The 22,837-nt window shown below is 42.9% G+C and overlaps 1 protein-coding gene across 2 annotated transcripts in view; it reads left to right on the top strand.

The window, feature by feature from the left end:
• ncapg (non-SMC condensin I complex, subunit G) overlaps positions 1-19,354 on the top strand; it is an 82,259-nt gene extending 62,905 nt beyond the window's left edge. For both annotated transcript variants that reach the window (XM_055638514.1, XM_055638504.1), the window contains exons 17-21: positions 2,520-2,694; positions 3,216-3,383; positions 3,787-3,910; positions 14,819-14,897; positions 18,584-19,354. In XM_055638514.1, the coding sequence (XP_055494489.1) occupies positions 2,520-2,694; positions 3,216-3,383; positions 3,787-3,910; positions 14,819-14,897; positions 18,584-18,710 (673 nt within the window). In that variant the 3' untranslated portion in view covers positions 18,711-19,354. The remainder of the gene's footprint in view (positions 1-2,519; positions 2,695-3,215; positions 3,384-3,786; positions 3,911-14,818; positions 14,898-18,583) is intronic.
• Positions 19,355-22,837: the final 3,483 nt, after the last annotated feature.

Here is a 22,837-nt window from a genome sequence, read left to right as displayed (position 1 = left end):
TTCAGTTTTTTATTTGTAAAAAAATTTGAAAACCATGTATCATTTTCCTTCCACTTCACAATTATGCGCCACTTTGTGTTGGTCTATCACATAAAATCCCAATAAAATACATTTACGTTAGTGGTTGTAACGTGACAAAATGTGGAAAAGTTCAAGGGGTATGAATACTTTTGCAAGCCACTGTGTATGTATATATATATATATATATATATATATATATATATATATATATATATATATATATATATCTCGGGGCTGGTCCCCGAACGCAATATTCCACCACTCGCCCATAGCCCCCAACTGCGCAGGCGCGACTGACGGGTTCCCGTTGTGTCATAGAAAACGGAGGCATTACGGCGCAGGTCTGCGGACGGGCACGGCAAGTGGAAAAAGGATTTACTAAAGATTAAAATGTGAATAACTCTTAAAATATAACAACAATTTAAACGTTGAAGATGAGATTTATTCAGTGCAGTCTCTTGTTCCCTTCTGTTTTGCGTTCTTTCTCGATGATCCTCGAGACGTTGAGTTATGAAAACCGTCATTTTTTTTTTGGTTTTAAAATGCAACACAATGAAAATGAAAAATAAGCTAAACTCAATGTTAGTAGTCAATGAACACGGATCCACTCATTCAATCAGCAGCCTGGAACAGCGACCAATCGGTCGTCGAGCTACATCCCCCCACGTGGGACCCGGACCAATCGGTCATCAGGAAAATTAAAAACCTAACTATTTTTTATCTTTGAATAAAAACAATGTCTACGAATATCGCTATTTATGATTGAAGGACTGTGAGATGCCATTGTGATTTCATAGCTCCAACTGCCAGAAAACTCTCACAGCACAGTCACAGTTATTCTCCTGAAAATTGGCTTTTCAAAACATTTTAATGTCAACAACTTGTGAAGTAAAACATTAATCTGAACAAAAGTTTATACAAATGACAACGGGCCAAAGGAGAGTAAGGTGGTGCAAAAATGTTTGCGCTAATGTGTACCGTTTTCAAAATTGATCAAAATAAAACTGGTACCAAAACCAGAATGGATTATCTTCGGAATATCGGAAGGTAACCCTGAATTAAACGTGTTTCAGAAGAATTTATTTAATTACGGGCTAATAATGGGAAAAAAGCTTATACTTAAATTCTGGAAAAATGCGCCGACACCAACAATAAAAATGTGGATATCAAATATGTTTGAAACATTACATCTGGAAGAGATGAGATTCCTCCTAGCAGGTAAAGCAGACCAATTCCAAAAGACGTGGTCTATGTTTCTGGACCTATTACAAGTATGAGGTGCAATAGTAATTTAAAAAAAAAACAAATATATAAATAAGTGGTATCAGGACCTGGTAACGGGAGGTAAAACAACAAAAACAGACTTGGTTGGTAGTCCCCTTTCTGCGGAGTTTAATGTTATAATAGAGCGATTGTTTCTATTTTCTCTTTCTTTCTTTTCTAGGGTCTATTTTCTCACTTTACTTCCTTCTCTAACTTCTTTCCTAAGGGGCTTTCTTTTCCCAACACTCTTGCACTTCACGACTCTCTTGCACTTTCTTTACTTTCCTTACTTCTACCTTTTTCTTAAAGCTCAAAAAAAATGAAGCGGTACAAAAAATGTATTAAGATATATGTGTTGTGTAGGATTGTAATTTACCGTACTTCTAATAAAAATAAATTAAAAATAAATAAATAAATAAATAAAAAATAATGATGTGTGCCGTTTAGGCGTTCCTTGATAACGCACGCAGATACAGATAGACGTCCACACAAGACGAGAGTTTTAGAGATAGACTAGACCAAGTGCAGACCCGTTGGGTCTGCTCCCCCAATGGTGTGATCCCCCAACCCAATATTCCACCATGCACCTGTCTCCTCCATTGGAACTGAGCCCGTTGCCAAATGTAAGTTTCCAGCACTCCCCTGCCTCCCTCAATTGCAGCCCTCCCCTGCCTGCTGCAGCAGTGAAAAGTTCAGTGTTCCTCTCTTGCAACTTTGTTTGGAAGTGTGTTGGAAGCTGATGTAAATGGAGAAGCCTGTTTATTTTTGAAATACTTGGGGGGGGGGGGGGGGGGGGAGAAGGATTTGATTAAAAACATGTACTTCAACACGACGAAATGAAATGAGGAGCGGATACTTAGAAAGAAAAGCGAAATCTCTACCGAAATGGAAAATATCTCGTAGATTCTGCGTCCGGTTTCGGAGTTGCGGAGCGTCAAAGGAAGAAACGCGCGGCGGACGCCGTACAGCGGCAGGCGGACTGATTTGAGTTTTATATATATATAGATAGATAGATAGATGGATGAATTGATAACTGTTCCTGTTTCTATCTCCGCCTATACTGCTTGTTATGTTGAGGATTTATGGCCCTCTTTTTATTTCCAGAGTCCATTTTGAAATTGCTCTTTATTAGATACTTTGCTGCAGCAACTACTTTTAAAGTGAAAACGAAGCAAATATTGATTCATAAAATAAATAAAATTTATATTTAATATTTTGCAAACATTTTCTCTTAGGAAAAATCAAGAATGTTATCAGGAAGCTTTCTTACCTACATTGAGGACCCTGTTCTATGCACCAGCTTCTTCTCCTTTAGCTGAAATTAATCCCCTTAATGTGGCAGAGCTTTTTGTGGATTTGTCCCGTGTCAGTGCAACTAATTCGCTGAACAAAAAAAATGAGGACCATCAGGTAAGCAACACTAATAACTTTACATAAATAGGCAATATCTTTCATTGACATAGTTGCTTTGGATTTAAGGAAACATATTTGACAAAGTGAAGTCTGCATGTGTAATATAACAGCTGGAGAGCCTAATGTTTGGTATTTTGAGGATTGAAAATGTGGTACGTGACTTAGGGAGGAGAATTTTTTAATTGGCAAATGCAGAAAGAAAAATGTCTATGAATATTGGTATGCGGAGAAGAGGATAGAAATGGCTTTAACCGTTGTTGAGATCACCTGACAAATGATGCAACTGGAAATGTATGTCAAAACGGTTAGACAAGATCTTTCTTGTGTGTCTACAAATGTTCTGGAGGGATTCATAGATAGAACAAGGATTGTTAAATTGCGGTTTTAAAAAAACTTAAAGGTACTTCCATTATTCTTTTGCATGTAATAAGCATTAGGCTGGGAATCTAAATGAGAGCTATGTGTATTCTTCACTGAGGTACCTTGCATTGCTACCTAAACATGTCCTATTTGTGTAGGAATTTACAATTCACGACAACTTGGCTGTGAAGATCTGCAAAGAAATATTGAAGGATCCAGATTCTCCTGATATTCGGATATTGGTCAAAATTCTGGGGTTGCTTGAACTCTCTCCAGGGCGATCACTATTGACCGAGCAGCTGCATGTTCTCCTGGCCGACATTAAGGTTATGTTATACTATTAGTCATATTTTCTTCGTTATCTCACAGTCTTCTTTCACAGTTGCACATCAGTTTGATTCTTTGAATGTTTTTACCTGCAACTGCAAACCACTATCATCTAATGTCAATATTTGGCCTAAAATATTTTAAGATAACTTGGTAAAATTATCTATCAGAAGTTGTGCCTCCCATGCCACTTATAGAGATGTTTTATGAACTAAAGTCCAGCATAAATGTTGTTAAAGCTGGGTTTGTTTAAAACTCTACATTTGGCATTATTAAAATTTGATGAATATGCTAGAAGTAATTTTTATGTATTATAATGATATTTTTGAAAATTAAAGGACAGGTATTACATTTTCAGATACAAATTTGGAACTAAATACTTCTATGCTGATATTCCTGTAGGAACTGAAAAACAAAGTAAATCAGCGAGTCATTGAGAAAATTATGAATCACCTAAATGGAGGATTACAAGAGAGCGAGAAGTGTAAAGATGACAACACAATGGACAAAACTGAAATTGACAAAGGTATGGGCTGCTCCATCATTATTAAATCCGATCTTTAAGAACGTGAATTAGGAGCAAGAGGAGGCCACTCATAGCCCCTTAATCTTGCTATGCCATTTAATAAAATCACAGCTAATCTAACTAACTTTAACTTTGCATTATTTCTATTCATGGCAACCTTTCACCCACTGGCTTACAAAGTACCTATATACCCTACCTGAGACTTTTCAAAAACCTTTGATCAGATATGTTAAGCCATTGTGCCAATATCCTTCCGTGGTTCTTGTGACTGCTCTCTCTTCCCACTGTTACATATGAAATTATAAGATAGGAATAAACTATTCACTCCTTCAAGCCTGTTCTGCTTGTGTGGGGTAAGACAATAATATTAATTTTACTTCGGAGTCACGTGAGTGATTCCGTGAAGACCCCAGCTCCAGTGCGCAGGTGCGGCATTACGCACAGCGTGCAGAACGCGGCAGCGGGAGTCGGGCTAGCTCCCGCATCCAGGGACGAGAGGTAAGTACTTACCTTAATCGGGCCTTGTGATTTTTGCTCCAGGGGGAGCAAAGTGAGGCATGGTGAGCGGGCCCCGTTTCGACTCCAGCGTGGGGCCGACAGTGACGGGGAAAAGGTGCCACCCGGACCGCTAACGCTGCGGACCGCTGCTAGGAGCTGCGCTAATGCCGGTCCGCTGAACAGCTGTTCCGTACAGCCGCGGACCGGCGGGAAAATTTTAAAAAACCCGACCGGCAGCCCTGCAGACTCCTGACCAGGAGAATCACCGCCCGGGAACCGCCACAACGCCGCCTGGAAAACGGCAGGCAGCCTCTACTTACAGGTAAGGGGAAATCTTACCAATTTACAGGTTCTACAGGAGCCATCTTCCTCCAAGCTGGAACAGGTTGGAGAAGGCAAAATAAGTATGTCTGTCTCCCCAAGCCAGAGGAGGTCATGAAGTTCACCTCCAGGAGAAGGACTGCCTGCCCAACTCCACACGAGGGTCCTTATCTGGGAGGCAGCCACTGGTAGCGGTGGAGCTATTTCAATGCTCCCGCTCACTCGACACCGAGCCGCTCCCTGTGCCGCCGGTGTAAAGGGGCACTGGCTGAATGCCAAGGGAGCTGACTCCTACCCCAGTGCTATTGCACTAGCCATCTCCCTTGACGAGGGATTGATGCAACAGCGGAGTGGAGTGCTTTGCCTCCTCCCATTTAGCGCATCCTTTATGCTCCTTTTTTAAGGGCTAAGGAGGCCAGGGCTGGGCTGGCTTAAGCGCTGGGCAGGCGGACGAGAACAGCAGTATGCCAGGGGAGCAGGATCAGGAAGAGCCACTGGGTGTCGTGGGCCACTACATGGCTCCTCCACGCGACCATCTTCCCAACAAAAGCCCTGCAGGAGCAGGCCTTTCCAGAGGCAAATCCGCAGGCAGCTGGGTCTCGTAGACTCACAGACAAGCAGCGAATTCTACAGAAGGTCAAGATGTTACCACCTTTGCTCGCCTTTGGTGCTGACGCCTAAGATGTTCCCATATTTGGGATACTCGACTGAACGATGGTGCATATAGACCTGCCCGCAACCCCGAATATATGGGGCTATGCAAACCGCTGCTGCGGGGAAGAGGGAGCAGGCTATGGGACGAGCAGGACATCACATCCAACACCCAGCTGGCAGCACCCCTCGGCATCCACCAGCAATATCAAACAAGGACTGGTGAAAGCCTGGTGACCGCTGCAGATCCCCCATAGTTCTTTTTAGACGGGGCCCAGAGCGGAGCCGTGGGAAGACGCGCCGCCCCACCGACAGCACCAGCATACCAGCAAACTACGCCTTCATGAAAAACAACAAGCATGGAGGTAGGTAGTCTGGTTCCTCCCAGTTTACACTAAAACAAGGGTGTTCTACTAAACTGCATGGGGAGTGGGCTAAGCATGGGATGCTGTCACAAATAACCAAAATATACTCAACAGCATTAGAGGATAAAAACGAATTCAAATTGGGCATTTTACTGCCAGTTCAGCAATGCGCCCAAAGGGCTGTTTCTCCCTCTAAGAAAAGAGAAGTGAGAAGGCAAGCTGAACTAAACAGGCACATTACTAAACGGATTGGAATTTGTATCGAATATATTCACCAAAACTATAAAAGATGATGAATGTAGCATCATCATTGATCTAATATCACTAAATAAATCTGTTGAGTATATCCACTTTAAGATGGAGGTGGAGTTTTGTCACTGCCAGACATCTGATCTCCCTAGGATACCTATGGGGAGCATTGATATGGGAGATGCTAACTATCTTATACCATACACTAGGATCATTATAGATACCTAAATATATTTACCTGGATCATGGATATCCCGGTTAGGGCAACCATGGGAGCATATAGCATTTCATATGGTCTAAACCTCAGCCCTAAACTATTATAAATGGCCATGAAAATATTAAGAAAACAAGCATAATCATGGCACATATTGGATGATATCCTCATATTAGGGGAAACAAAGGAATTAGCTGTGGAGCAGTTCTAGCTACGAAACAGCTCCCTAAAGCTGAGGTTCATCCCACGCCCAGATAAACCAGAATTGAAGCGTTACTACCAAGGATTATCTGGGCTTCAATAATAATTCCGTCCATATGACTGTTACTTTGCCAAGATACTTGGGTCACTATAATCAAATCATGAATGTACCCACTGAAGCTATATCACAATTAAGGTGGTGGGCAGACATATATTTGGCATAGTTTTCAGCCCTATTATCATCACCAATCCCAACTTGGTTATTTTAAAAACCAATGCCAGTACTTTAGGCTGGGGAGCAACTAAACTCCATATCCAGCACAGGTAACAGATGGACCAAGTCACAAACATCGTTACTACACATACCGGGCATCAACTTCTTGGGATTGGTGATCGCCTATTGGGCTAAAAGCATATGCATTTCAAATGCAGCACGTACATATGTGGTTACGGATTGATAATACTATGGTGGTGGCTTATATCAACCATATGGGGAGCATAATAATCATTATTGTGCAACAAATTGGTCAAACAAATCTGGCAATGGTGTGTCAAAAGACATTTTAACTATCAGCTGCCTATGTCCTAGGAAGCTAGAACACAGTGGGAGACACCATGTCACGGGGTAAAATTTATGATTACATTGAATAGATGTCATAACCCAAAATATCTGCTAAATTTATTAAGCAGTTTGAAAGCCAGATATCAATTTGGTTGCACAAGACGGAATCACCAGTAACCCATGTATGTGACTTAGGAACCAGATTAGAGGCAGCAGCGATAGATGCCTATACGCTGGAAGGGGGAATTTCTGCTTTGCCTTCCTCCCTTCTGCCTCATCAGTCGGGCACTTCGCAATACAGATGGGATCTGTCTCCGAGATATTGAACGTGCCTGACCGGCCTACAGCCATGGTTCCCAGTTCATCACGACACGGTGGGCGAGTCACCTATGGATTTCCCTAGTAGACCATGGTTGCTGACTCAACCCAGTATCAGGCATAAGCCACCCATGCCAGGGAAACATCAAACTCCTGGTTGCAGGTTTTGAATAGACCTTACCAGGGACTGGGATTATCCAAAGGAACCATTACCACCATGTCGGCATCCCTGCGAACAGTCACTAAAAGCTAACATGGGTAAAATACTGCCACGACGCAGGGACAACGAACTATTCAACCACTGACGTATTGGAGTTCCTGGAACATCTACACCATGACTAAAAGGTGAGTTACAGTGCCGTAAATACAGCATGGAGCGCCTTATCTGCTTATCTAAAACCGCATGTCAGCAGAACATGGGATCCCATCCACTGAAGGTAAACTTATGAAGGGCAACTATAATATAAGCCCCAAACACCCAGGTATATACCCATGTATGGGATATTGGTGTGATATTGACATACCTCAGAGAATGGCACCAGCCAGATCCCTCAGCTTGCTTAATCTATGTTTTAAAAAAGGCTCATGCTTATGGCTCTCGTACACGCTCAAAGAGTCCGGTCACTCCATAAACTAGACTGGATACATGGTGATTACCCCAGACGCATCAAGTTCATATTTAGGTCTGGTAAAATCTAACTCGCAGGTATATGGATTCGGCACGAACTAGCAGGGTCGAGATCGCCTGTGTTTTCCGTGCTGTAGTCGTTATATGGCTATATGGACCAGGAACGCCCAATTCACTGGTGGGATTCCGGGCCTACCCACCAGAGTCCAGGTTGAGTGTGGTGACCCATCTACTACTATATATAGACACAACCCACAATCTTAGAGGGAGAGGAAAGCCTATGGGTCAACCACAGTAACCCAAGACGGGGTACGAGCCAAACCACTCCAAGGTGGCTCAAACAGGTACTGAAAGCTGCCGGAATAGATAATAATACATTTAATCCCATTCCACTAGGGCAGCATTGGTATCAGCGGCTGAACGAATGGACATCCCGGTTGACCACATTTTCAATACAGCAGAATGGTCAAGGGAACCGCGTTCAGAACATTTTTTATTATAAACCGTTGATAAACCTGATTTAATTGCAGGAGAATATTACAAACTGCAATATTAATTTAAGCTCAGAGGAGCTCTTTTATGTTGTTATTGTTAACAAATACCTTTCTGTTTCTTTTGAAAGCAGATCCACTGGTTGATTACGATAACACTTCCTCCCTCATAAACTTCGGCAGTGAGTGAAATAAAAACTGTTACACGGTTTGAAATCACAGACCTTTGAAGTCTTCACGGAATCACTCACGTGACTCCGAAGTAAAATAGTAAGATTAAACGAGTACTTACCAGTACGAAGTTTGATCTGTATTTTATGAGGAGTTACGGTGAGGGATTAAGTGCCCGCCGCTCCCACCCTCATTATACAGATCGAACTAGTAAACTGATGTCTCGTGATCTTTACTATCTTACTTCAAATATTGTGTCTATTCTGTGATTTCACACCGCTGCTTCGAAGTATGCCGCACCTGCGCACTGGAGCTGGGGTCTTCACTTAATCCCTCACCGTAACTCCTCATAAAATACAGATCAAACTTCGTACTGGTAAGTACTCGTTTAATCTTACTATTAGTATTGGCCGATGACTGAAATATTAATAATAATGATGTTGTGTGGATGTTTGTAGAATTATAGAAACGTTCAGCACAGAGTTGGGCCTTTTGGGCAACCACATCCATGCCAACCATGATGCATGTCTACCATTAGATCAAATTTTTTCTCTGCCTTTCCTAGCCAAGTACCTGTCCAAATGCCTTTTAAACCGTATTTGTGTCTGACTCCACCATCTCCTCTGGCAGCTGGCTCTAGATATTTTATATCCCCTCTCACCTCAAATCTGTGCCCTCTAGTTCTAGACTTTACTGCCCTGGAGGGGGGGAGGGAGAAAATTCTAACTCTCTATCCTATCTATGCCCCTCAAATTCTATGAAGCTCTATAGGGTCATCCTTTAGCTATTTCCAATCCAGGGAGAATAAACCCAGATTTATGACCCGAGTGGGAAATCTCCCTGCTCCCATCGGACAAAAGGTACAGAAGCTTGAAAGGGAACACCACCAGACTCAGGAACAGGTTTCCCACCCCATGCTTGTTATCATGCTTGTGAATAGTCCTTCCAAAAGTTAGGGTACTATCTGATTCACCTCTACCCCATTGCAAACATTGGGGATTGTCTATGGAACTGATGCACTACATGTATCTTCCCCTTTGCTCTACTTCTTGTACTTAAGTTTTACTTGGTGAATCTCTTCTCAGTCATAGAGTAATACAGTGTGGAAAAAGGCCCTTCGGTCTAATGTCCCATCTACACTAGTCCCACTTGCCTGTGCTTGGTCCATAACCCTCCAAACCTGTCCTATCCATGTACCTGTCCAACTGTTTCTTAAACGATGGGATAGTCCCAGCCTCAACTACCTCCTCTGGCAGCTTGCTCCATACACCCACCGTGTGAGATCTGTGTGAAAATGTTGCCCCTCTGATTCCTATTAAATCTTTTCACCTTCACCTTGAACCTATGTTCTCTGGTCCTCAATTCCCCTACTCTGGGTAAAAGTGTGCATCTACCCGATCTATTCCTCTCATGATTTTGTATACCTCCAAGAGCTCCCCTCATCCTCGTAATGATAATAATAATAATACTTTATTGTCATTGTAAATACATACAACAAAATTTCAGGCGCACTGTCCGAGCGGAGCTCGAACGTATCGGATAAATAATAACGAATAACAAATACAAAAATGGCAAGAAAATGTCGCCATAATGTGCAATATTTCACAGTATAGTGTTGTGCCAGTACAAAATATTGGCTATGGGGGCTGTCTGTTCGGTGCAGAGTTCAGAGTGGTGATGGCCTTGGGGTAGAAACTGTTTGTTAATCTTGTGATGTGTGATTTGATGGACCTGTAACGCTTTCCTGAGGGCAGAAGGGCAAACATGTGATGTGCGAGATGAGATGAGTCCTTTAGTATGCGTGATGCCTTCCGCAGGCAACAAAAGCTATAGATCTCTTCCAGGACAGGCAGGTGTGTGTTGGTGATCTTCTGGGATGTGTTGATGACTGCAGAGCCTTGTCAGCTGCAGAATTGTTGCCATACCATACCAGGATGCCATGTGTCAGACCACTCTCTATGGAGCAACGGTAGAATTACACTAGCAGCTGTTGTGGCAAGTTAACTTTCCTGAGTGCTCTTAGGAAGAAAAGCCGTTTATGTGCCTTCTTTACCAGGGAGTACGTGTTAGTTGACCACCTGAGATCTGCTGAGATGTGGGTGCCCAGGAACCTGACAGGGCTTTCACTTAACTTTTTTTCCCTGTTGCCAGCCAGGCAACCTAGGCAGCTTTTTAGGTTGCCAAATGACAGTTTATGTGGTCATTTAAGACTGCTTGCATGACACGTGCAATAATGTGCTCGGACGAAGTGCGTAGTTACCAGTCGGAATTAAGCTCAATGAAGCATTCACATATTATTTCTACTTGGAATAAAGTCACAAACTAAACATATTCACCAATCAAGACATGATATATACCACAATGACATGCAGCAAAATTATAATACAGTATCTCAACTCTTTTTACACATTGCAATTATTGCAATTTCTATTATTTCTTTCCACTTTCAAACAAAAATGTGGTTGGATTATTCAGCATATGATCAACCTGTGTCAATAAATCCTAGACCATGGTAACATATATGCTTAACCATGCACACTACAGATTGATGCAAGCATGTTTTCTGTGAAGGACTGAAGATTATCATGACATGGCCATAGCATGGTAGCATTGTTATTGGTACAGAAACACTCTCGCTTCCCACATAATTTATCCACAACAAAATATACAGGTTGCAAGGAAATTTCTAAAGGCATTTTATGATAATAGCTGTTAAAACCGACTATACCCATCTGACAGGTTAAACATTACACTAACTGACAAGAATGGCCATAGGACATAACTGCAGCAAATGTTCTTTTGGTAATATGTTTAAAGGTGACAAAATGCCACATTACCGGACATTCAGATTAGATATATGTGCTGTGAATAGTAATGAAGATACCCAGTTTGTACCCACAAGCTTTTAAAAAAAGTTATTGATAAATGCTGTTTCCATCATTCCCACTTCCGAATTAACGTTAAAATTTCAACTGAAATATCTCCTGACCAAATTTGTGATGTATATGACCGACTGTAGAAGTAAAACCTGGATAAATCCAACGTATAGTTGTGAATGTTGGTTATTAAATAACTACAGTACTGATACTCCATATTAAGAGCAATGATTTGCCGTTAAAATGAATTCTGGAATAACGAGTCAACGGTAGCAGTGACAATCGAACACTGCGGTTTTAATGTTAAACCAGTATCTGCAGTGCCAAGCCGGGCAAAATGACTTGGCATTTAGGTTGCCGGCTGCACTTTGGGAGGTAATTGACACCCGGGCAATCGCTAATTTCGAGCCCTGCTGAAACTGGAGACTCTGTCCACTCCTCCGTTTATGTGCATTGGGGGATGGTCACCCTGCTTCTTCCTGAAGTCAATGATGAGCTCTTTTGTTTTTTTTTTCGTATTGTGCTAAGTTTTTCTCTGAGCACCAGCCTCAGTATCTTCTCCCTGTAAGCTGACTCATCGTCCTCAGTGATCAGCCCCGCCACTGTCTTGTCGTCTGCAAATTTTATGATGGTGTTTGTGCTGTGGGTCGGTATGCAGTCATAGGTATAGAGGGAGTAGAGGAGGGGGTTCAGCACACAGCCTTGTGGAGCTCCTGTTCTAAGTGTCAGAGTGGGGGAGTCGTGTGGTCCCATCCTGACTGACTGCAACCGGTCCTTAAGGAAGTCCTTAATCCATAGGCAGATGTTGTGTTCGAAGCCTAGGTCGGACAGCTTGGAGACCAGTCTGCTGGGTACGATTGTGTTGAATGCAGAGCTGTAATCCACAAATAGCAGTCGTGCGTATGCTCCCCATTGTTCTAGGTGCAGCAGTACAGTATGGAGGCCAGTGGCAATGGCATCATCTGTTGATCTGTTTGCTCATATTGGTGTGGATCCAGGGTTGATGGGAGAGCGGCCTTGATGGGCTTAAGGACCAATCTCTTCAGGCACTTCATGATGATTGGTGTTAGTGCAACCAGCCTGTCATCGTTGAGGCAGGTTATGGCTGTCTGCTTCGGAACTGGCCCTATTTCCAATGTTTTTAGGCATGTGGGGACCATGCATTGTGCTAGGGATTGGTTGAACATTTTTGTAAATACGTCAGTTAACTCAACACTCCATGGAATAGAGACCCAGCCTACTCAACTATAGCTTACACCCTATAGCTCACACCCTCTAGTCCTGGCAATATCCTTGTATATCTTTTCTGAACCCTTTCAATCTTCTATACTATTGTTACCACACTGTTGCTCTAAGTGCAATCTTAACAGTTTTTAGTACAGCTGCAATATAACATCTTAACTCTTAATAGAAATGTCTCAGTCTACACTGACAAGCATATCAAATGCCCTTTTCATTACACTATCAACCTGTGTTGCCATTGCATGGAACTATGGATTTGCACCCCAAGGTTTCCCAGGCCACATGATCAACCAGAATTTTCCCCCGGAAGTGCATTACCTCACACTTGTCTGGATTAAAGTCCATCTGCCACTGCTCCGCCCAACTTTCCAGCTGTTCTACCTCCTGTGCTATTTAAAACTCCATCAATACAAGTGTCATTTGCAACCAACTGTCTTTCGCTGATGACGTCACAATGGGTCTGCTTGCTGCCGTCTTGTTCGCACTGCAAGTGACGTCACCCTCCCCATACCCCGCCCCCCCGTTATTCAAAAGACGCAGAAAGAACAAGCAAATCGGGTCCTATACTGAAGCTGCCAAGTTCACAGGTCGCTCCGTCGGCTCCTTTCTCTCCACCCGGGCCTCTCTCCCCCCTCTCTCTTTCCTCTCCTCTTCTCTCCCTCTGCCTCTATCTCCCTCCCTCCCCCTCTCTCTCCCCCTCTCTCTCCCCTCCTCTTCCCCTCCTCTCCCTCTCTCTCCCTCCCCTCCTTTCCCTCTCTCTCCCTCCCTCCCCCCCTCTCTCTCCCCTCCCTCCCCTCTCTCTTCCCCCCCCTCCCCCTCTCTCTCACCCCCTCTCACTGTCTCTCTCTCCCCTCCCCCCCCCCCCTCTCCCCCCCCCCCCCCCCTCCCCCCCCCCTCCCCTCCCCCCCTCCCCCCCCCCCACCCCATCCCTCCCCCCCCCCCCCCCCCCCCCCCTCTCTCGTTGAGGGACGGGACCCAACGGGTCCCCCTTGGTCTAGTATACTATTAAAAGTCTTGCGTACGTGTCGATGAATGAGATTGTTTCTACGCCAAAACGGTACACGGTAGTGCTAAAATTTTTGCAGAACCTTACTCAGCTTTTTTTCCCCTTCGTTGATGTTGACCCAAGTTTCCTTCACTATTTGAAGTGTGCGTACGTGAGAGAAGAAAGAAACGCCAAAACGGTACACGGAGTGCTAACACAGAGCTTTTTCCCTTCGTCGATGTTGAGTTTCCTTCAGATTTGATGTGTGTGAGAGAGAAAGAAAGACGGAGACAGATAGAGACAGAGACGGGGCCCAGAGCCGCGATCCTCCCTCCCCCTCCCCCTCCCCTTTCCCGCGGCTGAAGAAGGCACAATGGGATCTCAATTACATTTTTAAAAAGCACGCTGGACACAGACAGATATTCTGTGAGTGGTGGAATCTTGCGTTGGGGGAACGGGTTGCATTGGGGAAATGGGTGAGTGCTGTGCAGTATTGCCTTGGGGAACCAGTTGCATTGGGGGACAAGGCCTCCCATTGGGGAAACGGGTAAGTGGTAGAACATTGCCTTGTCGAACGGGTTGCGTTGGGAAACCAGACCTCCCGTGGGGGCTATGGGTGAGTGGTGCAATATTGTGTTGGGGGACCAGGCCTCCCGTGTGACCGGGGTCCCACTTGGTCTTGTTGTATCTAAAATTACTATCACATCACCAAGCCTTAATAAAGTCAGTGTAAAAAATAGCTACCACTCGCCTCCATCAATTTTCTTACTTACCTACAGAAAATTGCATCTGCCTTCATTACTATCCAATTTGTCTTGTAACAAACAATGATTGACTAGTTGATATCATTCTTTTATTTTTTTTGTTATATGTTGCTTTTTCACATTTTCACATGGGAACATTTTTAACAGGGCACATGTTGAGTTGAGGCAAATGGCTAGTTATCTGGACCTTTTGTAAACTGAACTGTCCGCTAACATAAACTACAGATTGTTTCCAGCAACATTTGTTTACATTTTCAATTTATTAAAAACTGATTTTTACCCAAATTAGACTTTCCATACAGTTGATGTGTGTATTTTAACTAGAGGATATCTTGTAACCACCTGAACTGAAATGTTTATGCTTTATTTTAGAACAAGGTAAAAATTTGTCAACTGCCAAGTCTGCAACCAGAAGCAGAAGGACCAAGAGAGTACCAGATTCCCCTGAAAGGCAAGTACATTATCAATGGATAATCATTGGTTGGAAATGATTTAAAGTTTCCATAAATGCAGTGATTATGAGCTGAAATTTAATGAAGCATGTTATTACATATTAAGTTGCACTTCAGGGAATGTGTTTCAAACACTCATGTTATTAGCTGATAAAACATAGTGTATTAATTAAATGTATCAAACATAATGGAAGCCTTCCTGGAATGGCATATTCATTCACTTGCATTCAAATATTTGGAGATATTGATAAAAAGGATGAAATTTACTATTTCTCAGATGCCCATTGTAATTTCAGAGCTAACTTGACTAGTTTTGGTACAATACAAAATTTCCTTTGATATAATTAAGTTTTCTATTGATCATATAGTCGCCATACTTTGCAATTTCTGAATTTTTTTGTTACTTGCTAGTTAATTCCTTATGTTTTGTACTTGTTAAACTAATAAAATGAAGCACAAATAGATCTTAAATAATGATGCCATGCTCTCCCTTTCCCTGTGCCATCCAAAACTTTCATTGAGACCAGATTTTCTACTTTGCGTAACCCACTGTTTGGATAAGAGTAGCCTCCAGTTTATAAAAATCTCTTTTATAATGGCAATCAGACAAGTCAGAGTCATACAGCATGGAAATAGACCACCTTGTCTATGCTGATCAAATTTCCTATCTAATCTAGTCCCATTTTCCTGTCTTTGATTCGGATCCTTCTAAATCTTTCAAATCCGTATACCTTTCCAAATCTCTTCTAAATGTAAAGTATTTGTATTGCCACTTTACATTTAAATATTATGCATTGTTACGAGGATCTTTGAAAGCTAAAATTATAACTTTAAAAAACAACCTCCCTGTAAATCACAAGGATTTTACAGAATGTTATGTATTAAAATTAGCCTTACATTTTCTGTGGAAAATATGTTACATATATTTTTTTAAAAGCCATAATTAAGCTGGAAGAGTTGGCCTGCCAGCACTTTTGTTTGAGCACAAGGAAATTTAGGTCAGATTGTGGATTATCACTCACTTTGGAAATAGTTAACTATATACACTGGATCATTTCGGATTTGTGAATTTGATATCGAAGTATTATTTCCTTGTCTGGGTGGCAGACATTAACATGAATTAATAGACATACTTCAAATAGAAAATTGTGGCGAATAATTAATACAGGACTTTCCTAATTCCTTGCTCTAGCTCATGGTAGGCTGCTCTGGAAGGTTAGATCGCATGGGATCCAAGGAGAGATAGCTGAATGGATAGGGTCTGAACAAGGATCTCGACCCGAAACATCACCCATTCCTTCTCTCCAGAGATGCTGCTTGTCCTGCTGAATTACTCCATTAATATGTGTCATCTATATCAATTATTTGGATGATAACGTACATGGCAAGATTAGCAAGTCTGCAGATGATACAAAAGTGGGTTATTTTGCAGAAATTGAAGATGGTTGTGAAAAATTGCAGCAGGATCTTGATTGGTTGACTAGGTGGGCTGAGGAATGGTTGATAGAATTTAATGCGGCGATATGTGAGGTGTTGCATTTTGGGAAGTCTAACATGGGCAAGACTTACACACTGAATGGGGACAATCTCTGGGGATTGTTGTAGAGCAAACGGATCTAGGAGTGCAGGGACATAGCTCATTGAAGGTGGAGCCGCAGGTAGATAGGGTGGTCAAAATGGCTTTGGCACATCAGTCAGAGTATTGTATAGAAGTTGGGAAGTCATGTTGCAGTTATATAAGATGTTGGTGAGGCTGCATTTAGAGTATAGAGTTCAATTCTGGGCACTGTGTTTTAGGAAAGATGACAAGCGGGAAAGGGTACAGAGAAGATTTACAAGGATGTTGCCAGGTCTCGAGGTTCTGAGCTACAAGGAAAGGTTGAGTAGGCTGGGACTTTATTCCTTGGGGTGCAGGATGTTGAGGGGTGTTCTTGTTGAGGTGTATAAAATCATGAGAGGAATACATTGGGTAGACCAGAGTAGGGAAATCGAGGACCGGAGGACATAGGTTTAAGATGAAGGGGAAAAGATTTAATGGAAATCTGAGAGGTGACTTTTTCACATAAAGGGTGATGGGTGTAAGGAACGAGCTGCCAGAGAAGATAGTTGAGGCAGGGGCTATCGCAATGTTTCAGAAACAATTAGACAGGTACATGCATATGACTGGTTTAGAGGGATATGGACCAAACACAGGCAGATGGGACTAGTGTAACTGGGACATGTTGACCAGTGAGGGAAAGTTGGGCTGAAGGGCCTGTTTCCACACTGTATGACTCCATGACAATGCTGTAAATAACTGTTTTTGCAGAGCTTCCTACAGAATTCAGAGAAAATATTAGGAAATACTGGGAATTATACCAATATATTGTCAAGTGTCATATGTTCCAGACAGAACAATGAAATTCTTACTTGCTGCGGCACAACAGAATATGTAAACATAGTACACTATAAACAATATAATAATTGAGAGAAAAAAAAGTTCAGTGTGTGTGTACATATATACAGACACACACACAAAAAACAAACAATAGTAGTAGAATAATAATAGTCTATTGTAGTTCAAAGCTTATTTGAGGTTGTGGTGTTTAATAGGCTGATGGCTATAGGGAAGAAGCTGTTCCTGAACCTGGACGTTAGTTTTTAGGCTCCTGTACCTTCTTCCCGATGGCAGGCACAGTGTTTCCACTTTGAAGGAAATTCTGGTTGTCTTTGGGTAATTTTAGTGAAATAAAAGAATTTGGGGAAATTTCAGGAAATCTCTTGGCCCGGTAAGCCCTCCCCGGCCCGGTAAGGATTTCCCGACCCGGTAAGCCTTCGCATCTCCCCGCATGCATCAAATCAGGCCCGCGGGATTATTTGAAGAAAAAAAAGTATGTTCCCATATATTTACGACCATCCGCGCCTGCGCAGTTGGGGGAGGCCCGTCAGCCGTGTCACAATTGAAAATGGCGCCGGTGACGTAGTTGGGACGCTGTCTCCCTGCGCATGCGCAGTGGGCCTGATATCCGCGCGTGCGCAGTTGGGGAAGGCTGGGAAACACCATCAAATTCCAGGTAATTTTGAATTCTATTTCAGGAAAAAAAAAATTGAGGTGTGGAAGCACTGGGCAGGGGTGAAATGAGTGTATGGCCAGGATGGTGTGGGTCACTGATGATGTTGGCTGCCTTTTTGAGGTAGCGACTCCGATAAATCCCTTTGATGGTGGGGAGGTCAGAGCCGGTGATGGATTGGGCAGCGTTCACACCTTTTTGCAGTCTTTCGCTCCGGGCGTTCGAGTTGCTGAACCAGGCCATGATGCAACCAGTCAATGCGCTGTCTACTGTACACCTGTAGTAGTTCAAGAGAATCCTCTCTGACATACTAAAACTCTGTAATCTTTTCAGGTAGTAGAACATTTTGAGCAATTACAATTTATTTCTGATATGCCATAATAATTTGTTTCTATTCCCATGATGGGATGAATAGGTGAGAAAGCATCACATAACTGAGGCCAGAACAGTTTTTTCAACTTGGGTTCTCTGAGAATGTTGTGAAAAATTTCTGGGCTATGCTTTTAGATTTAAAAAAAAGCTGAAAAACCTTTGTGCACAATCTCCCTTCTTGAACTTTATATGTTTTGCTGAAGCTATTTAATTTATTGTCTTTCAAACTTGATTTGACTACTAATGGTATAATTTTATTTTAGTGACAGCCACGTATTTGTAACTCCAGCCCCTTCAGTATCATCAAGACCTTCAAGACGAGCAAAGACTGCAGCACTAGAAAAAACAAAAATGAACCTTTCTCACTTACTGAACAAAGAAAATAATTAGTCTCATGGCATAACATAACTAACTGTTGTGTTTTTTTTTATATGGCCAAATAAATCAGATGTTGCATTTATTCAATAACATTAAATTGAAATTATATTTAGCATTTTTAACTACCATGTCATACCTCTGCAAGGTGCTAATATTTTGTTGAAGATGCTCCCTGATATCACAACCTATATCTTGATAGGTTGTGATGATATGAGTAATAGATCAGGCGTCAGATGTTTTAAAATGTTATTTTTTTCCAAGATAAATATCTTTCCACCAGGCTCTTACTTAATGTAGGTGCTTTATTAATTTAAGCTACAAATAATGGCAAAATTCTTAATTGATTCATTTCAACAGTTTAAAAAATTAAATGGCTAATTAAATATCTAAGAATTACTTGAGAAGGCCATCTTTGGCCTTGTGCAGTCTGACTCATTTCATGCTACTCGTATATAAACCAATATTATTCTGTACAAGTAGCATACAATTGTCAGTATATTACCAGTAGAAAATATTAAAATGATTTAATTATTATTTCAGTGAAAAATCTCCTTGACTGAGTTTCTTTTCCCTGCTGTTATGTGGTAACATTTTGTTGCCTGTAGCTGAAGTTGCTTCAATGTTATTGCAAATTAAACATTTCTTTCAAAATTGAAGCATTGCATTGTGGTTACTCTTTTTATTTAAAACTAAATGTTTTCAGTGACATGCTTTCAAAACAGGTTTTAATGTACTGGGCTAAACCATCGCTTTAATCAGCAGTAAAACTAGATTGAGTTTGTTCGCTCGTGTGTCAGACGACGTATAGCTCACTGTTGGCTTCTGTCGTCGTCCAACATGTTGACAGAATTGGTCACCTGACGCGTTACAGAGTGCATCGTGTCGTCGTTTTCGAGGATCGCCACGAGGAGGCTTCTGTCATGATCCCCGATTGAGTGATTTGTGATTTGTTGTATTAACTTTAGGTGATTTGTTGTATTAACTTTTTCTGCAACTGAATTGGCGAAACTGGGGTACCGACCTGAAACGTCACCTCAGATTCAGATTCAGATTCAATTTTAATTGTCATTGTCAGTGTACAGTACAGAGACAACGAAATGCATTTAGCATCTCCCTTGAATAGCGACATAGCACCTATCCATTTTCTCCAGAGATGCTGCCTGACCCGCTGCGTTACACCAGCATTTTGTGTCTAACTTGGATATGCATTTTATGGATTAAAATAATTAATTAACTTCAAAAACCCCAAAATAAAGGTCCTTATTCCAGAATCCAGTAATTGACGATGTAGTTCTCAATTTATCCTGTTGAATTGCCAGACTCTAGTTAAATGAACACTGTCGTTCACTGGAATTGCACTCGACAGAACTGCAGTTAGTTGTAACCTGCAGTTACACTGTCCAATTCCCAGACACTGTTCGTATCTCAAACAGCTGCAAATTGGAAATGTTGCCCACACAGTTCCCACACGACAGAAGATACCTACATCCCCACAGCAGTCAGCAAATACATACCACCGGTCTCCCAAATGCACATTTTAGGTTTCAGGCTGTACACAAGTTGGGCAATTCTTTCACGTATAAACTATTCCCAAAATATAAAACTCACATAAATTGGTATTGTACATTTTTGTGCAGAATTTTCATTGTAACGTTGAAGGCCACAATGCACACAGATTGTAGCAGGTCAAGTTTCCATACCATTAGCAGGATCATGAAACATTCTCAGTTTCCCCTTCTGTAAAAACAAAGGGGAAGCATTATGATAAAGTCAATACGTAGATGTAATTGGATTTCAAATGTGCTATGCTGCATTTGCTACTGCTTGTTTGTTCTATAAGGAGGCCAAACGGCAGATAGCTGCTTTGCTACAGACCCTTTCCTGCTTAGTATGACCTTGAACCTCTTGTCCCATTACATTTATTTTCCATAACCACTCCACCACCTGTAATGTTCCAGTAGGCCTAAAGAAAGGCATCCCGTCTGCACTTGAAACATCACAACTGCCAGTTACCAGCAGCCCTGAATGGACAGGATGGACTTTATCTAAATAGGAAGTGAGTTCCTCTGTATGAAAGCAATACATGGGACCTTTATTTTACTATCTAATTTTTCCAACCTAGGCCACCCTCCCTGCAAAGATAAGAGTCCTGTATTGTTCACAGGATGAGCAAATCCTAGACTCTTCCAACAGGCCCAATGAACAGGGATTTGCAGTCGGAGGCAACCACTGTTTTTACCATTTGCCTTTGAAAAGCGGGACCCCCCCCCCCCCCCCCCCCACCCCCCCCCCCCCCCCCCCCCCCCCCCCCCCCCCCCCCCCCCCCCAACCCCCCCCCCCCCCCCCCCCCCCCCCCCCCCCCCCCCCCCCCGCTCCCCCCCCCCCCCCCCCCCCCCCCCCCCCTCACCCCCCCCCCCCCCCCCCCCCCCCCCCCCCACCTCCCCCCCCCCCCCCCCCCCCCCCCCCCCCCCCCCCCCCCCCCCCCCCCCCCCCCCCCCCCCCCCCCCCCCCCCCCCCCCCCCCCCCCCCCTTCAAGAACCATTGAAGGCAATTCCACGGCATGAGAAAATAAGGCCCATCGATGAGCCATGTCCACAACCTTGAAATACAAGGTGAGCTTTTTGCAATCATGGCCTTTCAAACCTGTCCCTGTGTTTAATTTCAAATACTGAGCCAGATTTTGCTGACATGGCACCTGAAAACCCTAGCCCAGAATTCTCACCTGCATTGTCCCCAAACCTGTACTGGGTATACAGCATGGAAACAAGCCCTTTAGTCCAACTTGCCCATGCCAACCAATATGCCCCGTCTACTCTACCACATGTGGAGAGGCACTCCTGCTGCCCGGGAAGTCCAGAATTTCAGCAGCATGTCTTCAGTAGCAGCCGGACCTCTGCTGGAACAATGACTAAGAATGGCCATTGAATCCTCTTCCCATTTTTTTCTTCTCTACTCCTTCCCCTTCATGACACTTTTTAAAACCTTTCTACTGGTTACAATTCCGAAGTCACTGACCTTCAGCCCTTCATTTAAATGGATTTACAGCATTTAGGCACTAAAGCTGCTGAATAAATTTTACCCATACATGGCTGCAATTCCTTACTGCTATTCCAACTACAATAAGGTTTTTAAGTATATACTAGACCAAGTGGGACCCCTTTGGGCTCTGTCCCCCAACGCAATAATCCACCACTCACCCGTTCCCCCAATGCAACCCATTTCCACCACTCACACCTTTCCCCCAACGCAATAATCTACCACTCACCCATAGCCCCCACGAGAGGCCTGGTTCCCCAAAGCAAGATCCTACCGCTCACCTGTTGGGTCCCTGTCACACGGGAGGCCTGGTCCCCAATGCAACACGTTCCCCAACGTATGATTCCACCACTCACCCATTCCCCCAACGCAACCAGTTTCCCCAATGCAATACCACTCACCCATAGCCCCCAACTGTGCAGGTCATTTTAAACAAAAACAAAAAAAAGCAATTGCACTAAGATTTAATGTGATGTAGGAGCCACCGACAAGGCCATATTTTGTTATCCAAATCTAATCATTAAAGTTGGCTGTGCTGGGTTAGGCAGGCAGATTCTTTCCCTTTGTTATCCAAATCCAATCATTAAACCTAACTGCTGGGTTAGGCTGGTGGATTCTTTCCCTGAAGGACATATGCTGTGAAGGACTCAGTGTTCTGGGACAGAAATATTGTAGCCTGTAGGGCATTTTGACTTCATAACTGCCAGTGCAGATTGGGAGAAATCCAACTTTTAAATGTCACTTTAAAACTTTCAAATCTCTCCCACTACGTCCCTCTCCTTACAACAATGTAAAGACACTCTCATAGCTTGTGTATTGGCTGCAGTGATCACATTTTGATGTCATTTTCGATTTTCGGAATCTTCACGACAGCAAATGAGATCCCATTGTGATTGGACGACTGTGAGATGCCATTGTGACATGATCACTGGAAGCTGCTGGAAGAATCTCCCTCTGAAAGGCAGTTATTAAACTGAAAATTAAAGTTGGCTTTTTAAAAAACTTTAAATATCAATAACGTGAAATATAACATCAAATCTGAAGGAAACTTGTGAGAACGATGATGTGAAAAAGCTGAGTAAGGTTCTGCAAACGATTTTGTG

The sequence above is a fragment of the Leucoraja erinacea genome, chromosome 1 (assembly GCF_028641065.1).
Source record: "Leucoraja erinacea ecotype New England chromosome 1, Leri_hhj_1, whole genome shotgun sequence".
Lineage (NCBI taxonomy): Eukaryota > Metazoa > Chordata > Chondrichthyes > Rajiformes > Rajidae > Leucoraja > Leucoraja erinaceus.
The sequence above is the reverse complement of the archived record's forward strand: the minus strand, read 5'-3'. Positions and strand labels throughout refer to the sequence as shown.